Raw genomic sequence first — 15,269 nt, 5'->3', positions numbered from 1 at the left:
AAAACTCGAATCGGACTACACTCAGTGATATGTGTTAGTGTTAGTGGAATGTTCATGGGCAAAATTTGCATTTGCAAATGAAAGGTATTAGGAAGTAGGTTACGAATATGACATTAAAATTTGCGTTCAAGTTTAGGTGGCGCTTTTCCTCCTAAAGATAAGTCAAATGGGTTATTCGACCCATTATGACAATATGGAACTCAAATGAAAGGTATTTGAGAGTAGAAAACGAATTTGATATCCAATTTTGGAGCCAAGTGTTTAGGGGTACGCCCTAAAGCACCCCCTACACTGAACTTCTTTTCCGTTGGGAATAAAGAACGTAAAAAGTGCCGGTGGCCGCCCCAGCCCCAAAACACCCTCCAAACGGTTCATATTTACCGGCCATGACAATATGGGGCTCAAATTGAAGGGATTTGGTAGTGCAGCACGAATTTGATTTCCATATTTGAGTCGAAGTGTTTGAGGTGCCATCCCTCCCGTAATGAGAACATTACCCTAAGAAGGAACATTACCACCAGGGACCGAAAAGGGGCAAATCTCACACATTAATGAGTGCTTTGCGATTCAAGGGTCTTTCCTGACAAGGGACCTTTTTTATAGCCAAGTCCGAACGCCGACACCTTTTTGGGCAAAATTTTTTAAACGACCATGCATGGCATTGTACCTCGCAAATGTTGCCAACATTAAGAAGGGATAAACGCCGCTTTGTTCGATGTTCTCGCCAGGATTCGAACGCGTTCAGCGTCATAGGCTACAATGGCATGAATTCGATATCCGCATTCAGGTCGAAGTGCCCCACCCTTAAAAGATATTAGAGAGTTACAGCCCTATTCTGAATAACAATTTTCTGGGAGTTTGTTCCCTATTCCCTTATTCTAAACAAACTTCGAAAATGGGAAATGTCTCCCAGGGGAAAAAGTAGCTATTGTGAATCAATATAAAAGGGAGAATGAGACAATAAAATTTGGGAAAAATTCCCCTAAACAAATGGAAGGGAGTTAGTATAAAAAATTATGAATTTAATAACGAACATTTTTTTCAATTCACTTTTTCATTTCACTAAAGAAATGGAAGGGAGTTAGTTACCACTTACCACTTCTTATTATTTACGAACAATTTGTTATGTTCGGAAATTTTTTTTCACTTCACTTTTTCATTTCACTTCCATCAAAAACAAGGACAAATTTTGTTAAGTTCTACCAGCTTAAATGTCATATACCCGCCACAGAAGATTACCATAAGTTTTTCAGATTTATTGACGGTAAAAGACGAAAATTCTAGCATTGGTAAATGAATATACATTTGTATGTTGTTGTTGTTTTTGTAGCAGTGTGTCGTAGATCGATGCAACAGCCCTTGCCGATGAAGGACTTCATTGGGTCAATACGGAACGTACATCCGGCTGCCACGGGATATACATAGGTATCAAAGTATGTGATTCATATTTTAATATCCTTAGACCCACATGTATAAAGAGATGTTGTAAAGTGATGCTAAAAAGAGGTCCCTTATTATTGAGTTTAAAGTAGATATGATTGATATGCAAGAAGTCTTCTGCCTGTTTATTACATTACACTTCAGACCATCAGCTACTAAAGAATACTGCCACATTTGGCAACGTTCACAGGGATATAAATAAATCCATAGTCCAATAGCCGTGCCAACCAATAAGAAAAGCGGCTGCCGCCCGGAATGTCGATTAGATATTCAAGTTCTAGCTGCATAAATGTAGGTCTTTAAATAAACCATCTTATCAGGCAGCCCACCGCAGCGTTCATGACGACGTAGTCAAAGCAAAACTTTATATAACTCAGTTAAGTATGGGGTTGCCCAAAAAGTAATTGCGGATTTTTCATATAGTCGGCGTTGACAAATTTTTTCACAGCTTGGGACTCTGTAATTGCATTCTTTCTTCTGTCAGTTATCAGCTGTTACTTTTAGCTTGTTTTATAAAAAAAGTGTAAAAAAAGTATATTTGATTAAAGTTCATTCTAAGTTTTATTAAAAATACATTTACTTTCTTTTAAAAAATCCGCAATTAATTTTTGGGCAACCCAATAGTTCTGCCCAAGAACGATCCGGTAAATTCAGCTACCTAAACTCCTTTTGGCAAGGGAATACGCCAACGTCCACCAGACCACTCTGAAAGGATCTCATTTTAGCCAACGATTGTTGGATGAGAACGGAAAGTTGTTATCACAACATAGAAATTTCGTGACAGGCTGTAGGCCATAATTGTGCACTATCAAAATTCAAAAAGTAAAACAAACATTACAAAAGCAACACTAAACATGCTTGTAAACTTGTTAACAAACTTTGTAACTTTTTTCCAAAAAATTATAGTAAAATTTTTAGCCAAAATGAAACAGCTGAAGCAAAACAGCTGTTTTCGAAAATTCGAAATTCCCTCTCCCAAATGTTTCTTCTCCCCATCCAATCAGAATAAGAGAATTTTATTCGAGGGAATAAACTCCCAGGGAATTTTCAGAATTGAGCTGTTAAAGAAGACGCAGCGGAGCGGGCCCGGTTTGGCTAGTACCCAATAAAGAACACACAAAATATGTATAGTTCAACATTAGTGTTTTTATATATTTATATTTATGTTTTTCCTCTAGTTTTATTTAAAATAGGTACTTCTATTTGGATGGTACAAAACCTAAACATAATTGCTTTAGAGACAATAATAATAATAATCATATATCCATTATGGTTTGTACGTGTATTAAAAATATCAACATAAACGTATGTATGTGTGTATAAGTTTATCTCTAATATTGTAGTAGTATGTAATAAAGCGTACGGTACTATATATGTATATGAATACTTTTATAAACTATATAACAAAACGACACATTTACATCTACACACAAAGTATAGGAGGAGTTTAGGTTTCTTACGAAATTATTATTTCTTACACTTTTGTTTTGTGATATGCTATAAAATACTTAGCAATTGAATTGTATGATTTCATTTATCAAATAGATTTTTTTTTACTTTCTTGCTTATTTACAAAATTGAGCAGCGCGAAGCGGCAGCAATGGAGGTGGGTTAAAATAATTCCATAACATTAATACATACGGGGGAAATAACTTGAAAATAGCAGTGTGTAAGAAATTCATCTTTTTTTATCATATATGAAACGATTACATCCAAAATGTATGTCTATGCTAAATTATCTTAGGAAAACGTCTTGTTGTGGTTTTTTGTAAAATAATATTTAAAAAAAAGAGTATAAGGAAATGCAAAATGGTACGTTCATTGATTTAAAATATGAATATAACTCTATATACATATATGTATGATACTAAGAATAAGTGATAATAAGTGCCTTGTGGGTTAATTGATTGTTTTGTTTGTTTTTACTTAAGCAATATATGTACATTATTCATATGAAAAATTTTGAAATTTTTCAGATCTAATTGTGATATACAAAAACGATTGTTTTCATGATTTCCATTTTGATTTTCTAATATAGAATATATTTAGTTTATGTAGTTAGGTATTTCATTGTAATGAACCTTTCCGTTTGATGATGGCGCGGTCCGCTCGCCGTCTTAGGAAAGTTTTTTTGGTTTTCTCTTCTTCAATTCTCCTGCATCTTTGCAATTGTAGGCGAGAGGGCAGGATTGGCGCGCGCGCGCGCGCAATAGCATTTTATAACAGTCTTTGTAGATTCTCTCTCTACTCATCAGGCTTATACGAATGCTCATTCCATGTTATGGCTGTATCCACTACATTAAATGAGATTATCACAGTCTTTTTTTGTCAATTTGTGGTTAGGCATTGTTGGGGAATGCTGCATACTGTCATCTTCCAAGGCGGAGGAAGAAGTTGCCCATTCCTATATGCGCTTACTCTTGGAAGGATGTATAAACTTGCAAGATTTGCCCAAACGACAGTGACCTCGCATGAAGGCTTTGCAGACACCGTTATTGCTATTGCCGCCGCCACTACCACCGCCTCCACGATTATTAGGACCAGTACCAGCTGGTCGCCAATTACCGCCACCTCCACCGCCGCCATTGTTATCATGGAAGTTGTTGCCACCATTAGTTCTCCAGTTGCCGCCGCCTCCGCCATTGTTGCGATTATTTGGACCATTCATCATGTTGGGACCATTGTTACCCATACCCATGGGACCAGCGCCCATGCCATTCATCATGTGTGGTGGCACCATCGGACCCCCAGGACCCATTACGCCAAAGTTGTTGCCTGGTGGGCCACCGAAGGGATTCGCATTCATTTGACCAGGGCTGCCAAATGGATTGTTATTGTTGAATTGATTGTTGAAATTCTGTGTAGGACCGCCGCCATTGTTCATCATGTGGCCACCCCTTGGGGGAACGACCATATCCATAATGGGACTGCCATGACTGTTATTGAAAGGGTTAACGCCGCCCATCATGGGCATATTACCAGGCATCAAGCCACCATTAGCATTTCTTTGCCACTGGGAATTATTCTGCATAGTATTTAGGGCTGGATCAGCGCCAGCAGCAGCAATAGGACTAACTCCCCCACCAAAGGGATTTAGAACGGTATTAAAAGCTCCTTGATTGTTGTTGGCTACACCACCATAGCCTCCCACATTACCCATATTATTGGGCAAAGGACTAACCACCAAAGATGATTTGCCGCCGCCAAACATATCAACGGGACTGCCCAAACCTCCGGTGCCAGCCAGAATCATACTACCACTATCACCATCCTTGGGAGAGCCTCTAGGCTCAGGCCAAGGCATGCTGGTAAAATCATTTACAGCATCAGGATTGCCTGTCAGATCGTCCAATGGTATAATGGGTATATCATGATTAAAGATGGGCTCAATCTCTGCCTCAGCTGGTGAATCGGGTATTAGAGCCTGGGTAAAGTACAGAGCACGCAAGGTGGTCATTTCACGTTCTGCTTGTATTTTTCTTTGCTTCGACTGACTACCCTCCGGATGCGGAGGCACATCGTCGACCTCAATTAGAGGTTTCCAATTTGTCTGAGGCTCCATATTATCCTCTTGATTAAAGCCGCGACGTGCCAAGACAATGGCATCACGTTCATTGAAGCGTTCCAGATTCTTCATATCCATGAAAGAGGTTTTAGTGACATTTACCCGCTCATTTTCATCCAATTCAAAGTAGCGAATTTGCTCCAAAGTTTCTTGAGGTCGCCAGGTTAACTTCTTTTTGGGGCCCTTGCGACGATGTAGCATGAGAACACCAGGGGGGCCATTGGGTCCACAGCCAGGTCCAGGCTTTTTGACCTCCACAACCTCACTCGCAGCATCGGATGAGCCATCCTCATTGGCCGTCGTCTCATCCTTAGATGTTTTGGTGCCGTTTTCCTCCTTAAGATCTTCATCTTTTGTAATATCAATGACACCAACGGCGGCATCCAAATCCATTTTCTTTTCCTGGGCCACTTTTTGCTCTATATCTTCTTTGACTTTCTTCAGGGGTATATCATCATCATCATCGTCATCATTTTCCTTATCAATGTTTGTAGCTTCTTCACTAGTGTTTTTGGTGCTGTTTGCAGCTGGTGTTGAAGAACGTTCCTGATCTTCATTTTCCTTATCCGATTTAGAGTCTTCTGTTTTCGATTCATCCAATGTATCTTGATAGAATTTTAAGGGTGCCACTTTTGTTACATCGGGACTATTCGGGGACGATGGACCTTCTTTGGCGGAAGCGCTGCTGTTGGCAGCTGCATTTCCCGAGGCAGAACTATTAACGCGTTTGCGTTTGGTAACCTTTTTGGGTCCCGTGGCGGCAGAGAGGGCATCTGAGAAGAGATTTGTTTCAACAAGGGTTTGTACTGCAAAATAAAAGCGAGAAAGAGAAACGTTAGAGGGTATATTTTTAGTGAAAACTTAGCATATTAAAGAGAAAACATGGCATTGTTGTTGTCTTCGGGCATTTGCATTTGCTGTATCAAAAGGCTTAAAAGAAAAGAAAAATAAATATGACAATACTTGGCTTACAGGCTAAGGTGTATATCCATAGTGGCATGGTGAGGATTAATATCCGCACTCTCTTTTCAACCTAACCTAAATATGGCATTGCCTAAACTTGGAAGAATAATATCCTTCGAAGTGGCAACTTCAATTTGTGGTCTTATGTATTGAGTGTTACTTTGGCATCTTGGTGTTGTAATCGCATAGGCGGAGGTGATCGTTATCAAGCTCGTATAGGTGGGCAAGTTCGCTTCGGCCTATAGAACCGTTCGCTGCGGCAAACGTTATGGATATCTTTTAGTGTCTCCCAAAAAGTTTTGATAGTAAGAGGTTATGAGTTCACCAGAAACTGCTTAAAGTTCTAAATTTGACTGGGATACATTTTACCCACTATATTCTACAGAATTTCAAGACAAGCAAACTTGGACTACGGAATATCTGAACAGAATCGTGGAGAATCGTACGGTACCTAATTTTTGTTAAAGAAACGACCTGAAGGAATTATTTCCGAAAACCCCTGTAGCGATGTAAGGTGATTTTATTAAAGTTGAATTAAGCTGCTTAAGAGAAGTTGACATTGTTGAGACTCACTCCAAGATCCCTAAAGTGTTGCTTTGACATCTCTCAGACTCATGGGTAAATGAGGCGAAAATACATGCCGCGCTACATTAATAGGCGAATAGGAACTACATTTTAAATACCGACTAATGATTTGAACCAGGGCTGCAGATTCAACTAAAGTCCATGTTTTAAATCCAGAGTCAAAGAATTCACCCGCACTCGGTGTGCGGTTCAGAATTGAGCAAGTTTGGTCCTTCTCCGGCTTAATTCACCCACCTGAGGTCATGGTCAGACTCCGTAAGGCTGTTTTGATCTTCTTTACTAAAGTTGATATAGGAGGGGGGGAGATTTGTCTTTAGAAATTAAGAGCGCTCCTCGTCAATTCTAAGGACTTTTTTAGGGATTGTGACATTTTAGTCTCAACTTGCGGTCAACTTTGAGGACTATTCATTGGAATTTTCTTCAAATTATGAGGTTCCTTCAATTTTGAGGTGACTCATTGCAAAACTTTCTTTAAAATTAAGAGAACCATTCAACTTAGAGATCAAAATAACAGTGGTTCTAAAACTTTTGTCAAATTGAGAAATCTCATTATATAAGGACGACCCAGGAGATCTTCGACTCAATTGGCACTTAGTGTAATTTAAGATATTTCTCTTTTCAAACAAGAAAGTCGCGACGACAAATCAAGAGAATAAATCAATTTTGAGGATAACCCGTCAGTGGTTGCAAAAGATATTATCCACATTGAGAACATATCATTGGTCGTGGTAAAAATGTCATAAAATTAGGAAGATCCTCCAACATTGTGGTCATCTCATAATTGGTTTTAAAACTTTCGTCAAATTAAAAGGTCTCATCAAATAAACAGCGACTTCACACACTTCTTTTGCTAGATAAGCAGGTCTCTCTTTGAGGTCATAAATTTAGTGGTTGTAAAACTTGCACATATTAAGAGAACAAGACAGCAAATGAGGACATATCATCAGTGATTGCAAAACTTTCGTCAAATAAAGAGGTTTCATCAAGTAAGGAGAACTATGACTCAGTTGGCATTCAGAGTGATTTCTGACATTTCCTTTGTCGGTGAACTCCTCAACATTGAGAACATCTAATCGGTGGAGGAACCGTCAACTTTGACGATAAGGATATCTCTTTAGTGGTATCATTAGAATAAGAGTAATTCTATGACTCAATTGGCATTCAAAGTGATTCCATTCTCAAAAGCATCTTAACTTGGTGTTCCACCTTCAACTCGAAGCAATGTACGGCACAGAAAATGCTGGTATTGCCAAAGCCTTTACATAAGCAAATGGTTGTTGTTGTTGTAGCATTGTGTTGTACACCGAGGCGGCAGCTCTTGCCGATGAAGGGTTCCATCGGGTTAATCCGGTACGTACAACCTGCTCCCATGGGATTGATCGGATTGCAAATGTTCATTTTCGGATGCAATTAAACAAATGGTTGTCAACTAAGAGAATCTGTTTATGAGTAGTATTAACATTTTTGAACTTGCGGGTAATTATGACGCCTATGACGCTAAACGGCTGAGTTCGAATCTTGTCGAGAAACCACGACAATTTTTTCAACAGTAGTTTTGGCCTAGTTAAGCTGCCGACATTGGTGAGGTTTAAGCCTTTAGAGTTGTCACCGTGCGGCACCGCATTCGGACTTGGCTTTAAAAAGGAGGTCCTTGCCATTGAGTTTAAACTTCAATCTGACAGCTCCCATTGATATGCGTTCCTTAATGGAGTGTTTTTGGACAAAATTTGCAAATTGCATACCAATGTTTACTTGCTGACTTTCGTTCACTGAAATGCATCTAAGAGTTAATTTCTCAATACATTTTTATGTGATATGAACTTTGAAAGGTCCTTATCGGCATTCATAGAAACTAAAGATGTTGCAATCACTTAAAACTTTCTGTGACTCAATTTCAATCTGATGATTGAAATTGAGCATTTCCAAATGCAAACTGGCATCTGCAAAAGGAACTCATAACCAAAGTTTAAATTTTTATGAACTCTAGGACATTTACGGATCAAGTTCCATATAATGGAATTTTCATAATAGCTGAATTTCCTTTTAAAACACAAGAGTGGCGTAAAAGCCAATCATCATAAGGAAAATATACTTAATTTTGAGTCTTGACATGTTGTGAAGGCTGCCGTGGAGCATAGATAAGCATGCCTAAGGCCTATGACACAGAAGGCTTAGTTTCAAATACTGGCGGCAACCAGAATAAAAATTTCAGCGTGAGACCTTTAGCCATAAAAATTTCATCGTGAGGCCTTCAGCCATGAAACATCTCTATGGTAAGATGGAGTTTTTGGCATGTCGTTGGGACTCGGCTTTCATTATTATGAGAGAAGTAGATAAAGCATTTCTTCAATGTTATGCTTGTGGAGAAAAATGGGAATAAGCCAACAAATAAAGGATTTTTTTCGAAATTATTAAGTCCAGCAACTTCAATCCGATATTTGAGTTGTTTCAGTATGCCAAAAGGAAGCCAATTTATAGGTCGATTATGGATTGCTTGCCCAACGGGCAAATTTGTTATAGAAATGTCCATTTCTGCATTGTATATTTTTTTTAAAATATCCTTAGTGCTTCATTTGCCATCCATAATCGATACCTTAGATCTAAACATGGAGATATATGAACCTTAACCATAGATGAAGATCTCTAGAACCTTCAGTCGATATCGAAAATCTAAAAGGTTTGTTATTTGAAGTTCAAAATTCGAATAGGAGTGGAGATCTCTAAGGATCTTTGAAATTGAAAACCTAAATCATAATCAATCGTTGTAATGCGTTTCAAGTATTTTTGAAGGTCCTTACTTCTTCTCTATATATATACCATAATACTATATTTCTATATAACTCCAGACATTCATAAAATAAAATAAAAAAAATCTTGAAAATTATTCGCTTCAGAAACATCTCCCACATATGCCACATATGCCACCTTCCAGTGTTACAGAAAATGATATACGCTTTCTATAGTTCCTTTGAGCTTGGTAGTAAGTTCGTTCATTTGGCAATGGCTTGGTTGGAATAGTAAACAAATAAAAATATTACTGCATAAAACACACATACCCAACAAATGAGTGTCATTTGAACTGGCTTTTAGAAAAACAGGGTCAACTCTCTTTGACCTTGAGGAAAATGGTAAGTGGAGAAACAAAAGAAACATCACCCGAAAATATATTTTTGAAAGGTCTATCTTCTCACTATACTTCTGACATTTATGTAAGGTTATGGTCCACAAAGCATTAGGATTAGATGTCAATGGTATGCTTAAAAACGTCGAAGTACTTTATTTTATATTCTGAACCTAGCAGTAAGCCATCTAAAAACATCACAAGGCAGCAACAGCCGACTCATTAAAAACGTTAAGACGTGGCTCGTTTGCCAGCAATTCATTGGCCTAAAGTAAAAACTTTAACTTGATCCGTGATCAAGTGAATGATTTGGGAGGCACCATAACTCAAAAAACTGCTGTGGTCGCTTCAAAATTAAAAAATGCTTAACAGAAGACAGTTATGAATTTTTTGTGAAGATCAATTTCGTTTGCATTAGTTGTTGGAGTTGGGAGTTGAGTTCTCAACTCCGAACCAAAGTCCGACTCCAGCTTAAAAGTCCGACTCCGGCCTAAAAACTCGACTCCGAAGCCCTGGTTTCGACCCCCACACTGGTCAATCCCCTGGCAGCCGGTTGTACGTACTAGATTGACCCGGTGGAGTCCTTCATCGGCTAGGGCTATAGCCTTAGTGTACAACACACTGCTACAACAATTACAACCTTAACATTGAAAAGCCAAGTACACTCCCAACTCCGCCACCGAAGCAAAACCTCTGCGAAATTTTCTAATTTCTTTAAATATATTGCCCTACACGATGTAGGCGAAAATATGTTCCTCTTAGTGACTATCGCGAAACAAATGTTATCATGATGCTGAATACCTACTCGACGAAAAGATCAAAAATATTTGTAAGCGATAGTTTTCCTAAAGGATCTAGAGGTCAACGTGAAGCCGCGGTTAGCATGTACGGCGAACGCCTGGGTTAAAATCCGACATGAACATCTGAAAAGTTTTCAGCGGTGGTTATCCCTTTACTAATGCTGGTATCCTTACTAACATGAGGTATCATGACATGTTAAAACTTCTCTAACAAATGGTGTCACTATGCTGCACGGCGTTCGAACTTGGCACAAAAAAGGAGTCCCCTTAACATTGAGTTTAAACTCTAATCGGACGGACAGAAGTTTAGCCATGTTCTTAAATGGAATATTCATGGGAAATTTAGTAAAGAAAGTTTGCCTCTGTTCCTTAATGGAATGTTCATGGGTAATTTAGATAAGTATCTTGAGAAGAATATAGATACATATACTTAGGTCGAGGATTCCTTGAGATTGCCCACCAAACAACCGTAAGTACGCTTATTAATAACTTACTAAAAGAAGTATTACGATAGGCTTGGGTTCTGTGGATCAACACATAGAGTGACATATCAAGGTGAGATGTCCCAAATTTTTTGGAATATAGGCTTTTCAATTAATAATCATTTATGGTTAGGGGAAAGTTACCCGACACTCTAAGACACATGCTTCAGAAACATTGACGTACGACAGCGAAGTGGGCGGACGAAAGAGGTCTAGCCACTAATCCGTCTACAGAGGATGTTGTTCTTATCAATAGGAAATGATGAATGTTTTGTTTGAAGAGAAATTGAACTAGAAATCTAACATTTTGGAAATTGCGGAAAAATTAAACGTTTGCACCTGCTAGAGGGCCATTGGTAAATGTTGAGGAGCTTTAACCACGTGTTATGCACTGGATGCATACGGCAGTTGTTAGACTTATAATGACAGCTATTCACCCTTATTCCCGTTGTCGAAGGCGAAAATCTACAGCAGTCGTAGTCGAAGGCGAATATCACATTTTATGGTATTCTGTAACTTATTCGCTTTCGACAGTTTGATAAGAGAAAAATATTGTGGTAAATAAAAAAATTGTATAAAAGTAAGTTCCATACTCTTTGGAAAGACAGAACCGATGTAATTTAAAATGCAATTAACTTATATATCGATCGTTTTGGTCAAATTTGACAGTCGAATTCGACTTACGTGATACCAAATATGTAAACGAATTTTAGTTTTCGACAACCGTAATACCATTTTGTAAAAAATTCGACATTCAACTACGCCATCACCAATCGGAATAAGGGGGATTAAATATCTGGGGAATATTTTTCTGAATTCAAAATACCCCGTTGACTGACGTAGATCTCTCAACGAAATAGCTGAACGGTTTAAAATTCTTCAGTTCTGGGTGCCGGGCCACAGAGATATTGCAGGGAATTGTTTTTGTAGCAGACTGTGACGTTAGCCCTTGCCGATGAAGCACTCTATCGGGTTAATTCGGTACGTACAACCGGCTGCCGTGAGATTGTTGTAGAGCAGACAAGCTTGCAAGACTATCTCCAGGGAAACTGGAATCTGTGCGTATGCCCATAGCAACATGTTAAGTACTTCTTTGAGATTAGGCTCGAAGTGCAAGAGATGGCAGGAATTCATGAATTGGTAGCAGAGAACGTTCCAAGATAATCTGACCCAATTTAAAATTGAAGAGGACAGAAGCCTCACTCACCAGAACCGCCATGGCAGTAAACTACTTGGCCTTAAAGTAACAATTTCGGCAGAAGCTGTCAGGACTTCGAAGAAGAGGAAACTGTGGAACAGCCATGGACAATTATTGTGTACATGTACTACAAGAACTTAAGTCCACGAGCTTGGAAATAATATGCACGTGTATGCCCAATACTGATATAAAACATCTGCTGTATGCCTGTTCTGCATTAGCCAGAATATTTTTATTCCTCGGAGGACTTGTCTGATTTGGCGGATTCGATAATTCGCAAATTGTCAAATATAAACCATAACGTTGGATTATAGAAGAAAACTTCCTTCTGTTACTGTTGTACCACAATGCACAAAAATGTTTAAGTGATTTTGATTGCAGACTGCCAGTAAATTCGCACCTAACAACCTAACCTAATTTCTTCAAAATCACACATCTTCCGCTGTAGGGAAGAAAAAACGCAAAGAACTTGGAAATTTTTAAAGAAAAGTTAAACTAACCTTAAAATATTGGCTTTATTTTTAGAATTAAATTTTAACAAAAAAAAAACTGAGAAATGCTCAACAGTGAAGAACAAAACTGACATACATATTTCTAATACTTTATCACAATCGTGATCCCTCATTAGGCATTGCCACATCTAATCAATCAATGTTATGTGTGCAGGTATGTGTGTGCGTCTTTCAAAGTTACACATAACCAAACGTTTTCATTACTACGACTACTACCAAACTTCAAGGACTAACCAGCTCATTTGTATTGTTTTGTTTATGTTTTTTATTGATTGCAATAAATAATATTTTATTGTTATTGCTTTTTTTAAATCAATGATTATTTTTTAATTCATATACTAGTGTATATATATAGTTTAGAGACTATTTAATACTTATCAATAAGGACCAGGTAATATTAGATATATATTGAATATATTTGTATACTTATCACGTATTATGCATTGTGTATATCCCACATACTCTGGGGAGCCATCACATCGGCAGTATTGTTTTTTAAAGGCTGTAAAATAAAGTTAAAGCTTTTCATGTTTACGATCGAGTATCGTGCTCTTCCACCGTTTACAACGTACAAACGGTCATTTTCGCAGCAGGGTAATGTTTTTGTTTTGTGTTTGCCGATTATAAACGAGTGTAAACGTAGTTTTAAGGTTGCCGTGGTGGGTTTTTTTTTGTAGGTTATCACTTGTCTAGGTATCTTTTTTAGTCAACAAACCATAAAAATACCTCTTGTTCAATAGGTTCTCTGTAACACTCACGAATTTAGCAACGCGGTAACATGTTTGTATTTATCCTACCTGTTTGTTGTTTGAGTAAAAATTTAATTGACATGTTGGGGAAATGTTATATGCATTTTTCCGCTCTCTCTCACTCTCTCTCTAACCTTGAAAAATGGCAATCGATAGAATTCAAGGTGCAATATAAGCAAAGGCAAGGCGCTCAATTTTATTGTGACTTTCTATCTCTCTCTCTCTCCCTCACAGATTCCCATAAGCATTACGACGATGGAAAAAAAACACATAAGTGTATATTCTTAATCTCTTTTGTAAGGAGTCTCATGTGGCAAATGACTCAATCCTAAAAAGTTCTCACCACAAGTTTTCATTATTTCAACAATACTCTTCAAATATGCAGCCGTTCTCTACAGTAGCAAGATAAGTAAATTTAATTCAATGTGTTTTATTAGCAAAGACAAGCAATTCAAACTTATTATGGCATCATTCGCCCATGTTAAAAGATGAGTGAGGAAACAACACATTAATGTTTGTTCTTGATCTCGTGCGAATACTCACACTGGCAAACCGTTCTCTCCCAAGTATTTCACCATATTATTGGCGCAGTGCAGAGTTTAGCATGTCGACCTATGACGCTGAACGCATGGTTTCGAATCCTGGCGAGAACATCAGAAAACTAGAGGCTCAAGAAGTCAAGACCCAAGATCGGTTTATATGGCAGCTATATCAAAACATGGACCGATTTGAACCATAATTAGCGCAGTTCTTGGAAGTGATACCAAAAATTTAAATTTGCAAAATTTAAGTCAAATCGGACGAGAATTGCGCCGTCTAGAGGCTCAATAAGTCAAGACCCAAGATCGGTTTATATGGCAGCTATATCAAAACATGCACCGATTTGACACATTTACAACACCAACGGACCTACACTAATAAAAAGTGTTTGTGCAAAATTTCAAGCGGCTAGCTTTATTCCTTCGAAAGTTAGCGTGCTTTCGACAGACAGACAGACGGACATGACTAGATCGACTTAAAATGTCATGACGATCAAGAATATATATACTTTATGGGATCTCAGATGCATATTTCGAGGTGTTACAAACAGAATGACGAAATTAGTATACCCCCATCTTATGGTGGAGGGTATAAAAATATTCTGCGGTGGTTATCCCCTCATAATACTGGCGAAATTTGTGAGGTTATGCCATGTAAAAACTTCTCTCCAAAGAGGTTGGTTGCACTGCATCACGCCGTTTGGCCTTGGTTATAAAAAAAAAGGAGGCTATGAATCGGACATCACTCAATGATATGTGAAAAGTTTGCTTAATGGAATGTTCATAAGCAAATTTGTATTGACGAAGATTAGTTAAAATGAGCTCGAAACTATCTTGTTTCATTTGAAAGCAAGAACAAATTTTAAATGAGATCCGATCAAGAACTAGGAACTACAAGGCACCTTCCTTCCTCTTCTTCTAAGAACAGATTAGATTATTAAAGATCATTTGCACATGAGGGCATGAACAACTAAATATCGGGTGTGGTCTTGGTTCGAAATAACGGTGAAAAAGCGGCCATATAGGCATTTGATTTTAATGAAAATTGTCATAGATTCGTTTGACCCCAAAAACATGAATCTGTTGCCTAATTTGGAGCAACGGTCCAAAAACCCTAACTTCCTCGGGGAAGTGCTCCCACCTAGTCAATATCAAATGAAAGGTATTAACGAGTGGACCGTACCGATCGTTCCTTTGGGCCGGAACGAACTTGCTCACGTACAGGAGCTTGACGAAGATCGCCACCTCCACATGAAAATGGGTTTACAACAACAACAGCAAATAAGTAGAATTATGTTGCTGTTACGAGTTGATA

General features: G+C 38.2%; 1 protein-coding gene and 1 long non-coding RNA gene across 6 annotated transcripts in view; both read right to left on the bottom strand.

Moving 5' to 3' along the window:
- Positions 1–1,241: 1,241 nt before the first annotated feature.
- Positions 1,242–1,697, bottom strand: LOC106086962 (uncharacterized). The gene is made up of 2 exons (XR_001221210.2): positions 1,573–1,697; positions 1,242–1,496 (listed from the first exon to the last, which is right to left on the bottom strand). It is a non-coding gene; the product is annotated as an uncharacterized LOC106086962 (long non-coding RNA).
- Positions 1,698–3,367: 1,670 nt separating this feature from the next.
- Positions 3,368–15,269, bottom strand: part of LOC106086963 (serine/threonine-protein phosphatase 1 regulatory subunit 10) — a 32,168-nt gene continuing 20,266 nt past the window's right edge. For all 5 annotated transcript variants that reach the window (XM_013251802.2, XM_013251801.2, XM_013251800.2 and 2 more), the window contains one exon: positions 3,368–5,811. In XM_013251802.2, coding sequence (XP_013107256.2) covers positions 3,845–5,811 — 1,967 coding nt within the window. In that variant the 3' untranslated portion in view covers positions 3,368–3,844. The remainder of the gene's footprint in view (positions 5,812–15,269) is intronic.

This window comes from Stomoxys calcitrans, chromosome 3 (assembly GCF_963082655.1).
Source record: "Stomoxys calcitrans chromosome 3, idStoCalc2.1, whole genome shotgun sequence".
In the NCBI taxonomy this organism is placed as follows: domain Eukaryota; kingdom Metazoa; phylum Arthropoda; class Insecta; order Diptera; family Muscidae; genus Stomoxys; species Stomoxys calcitrans.
Note: the sequence above shows the minus strand (reverse complement) of the source record. Positions and strands in the feature narration are given on the sequence as shown.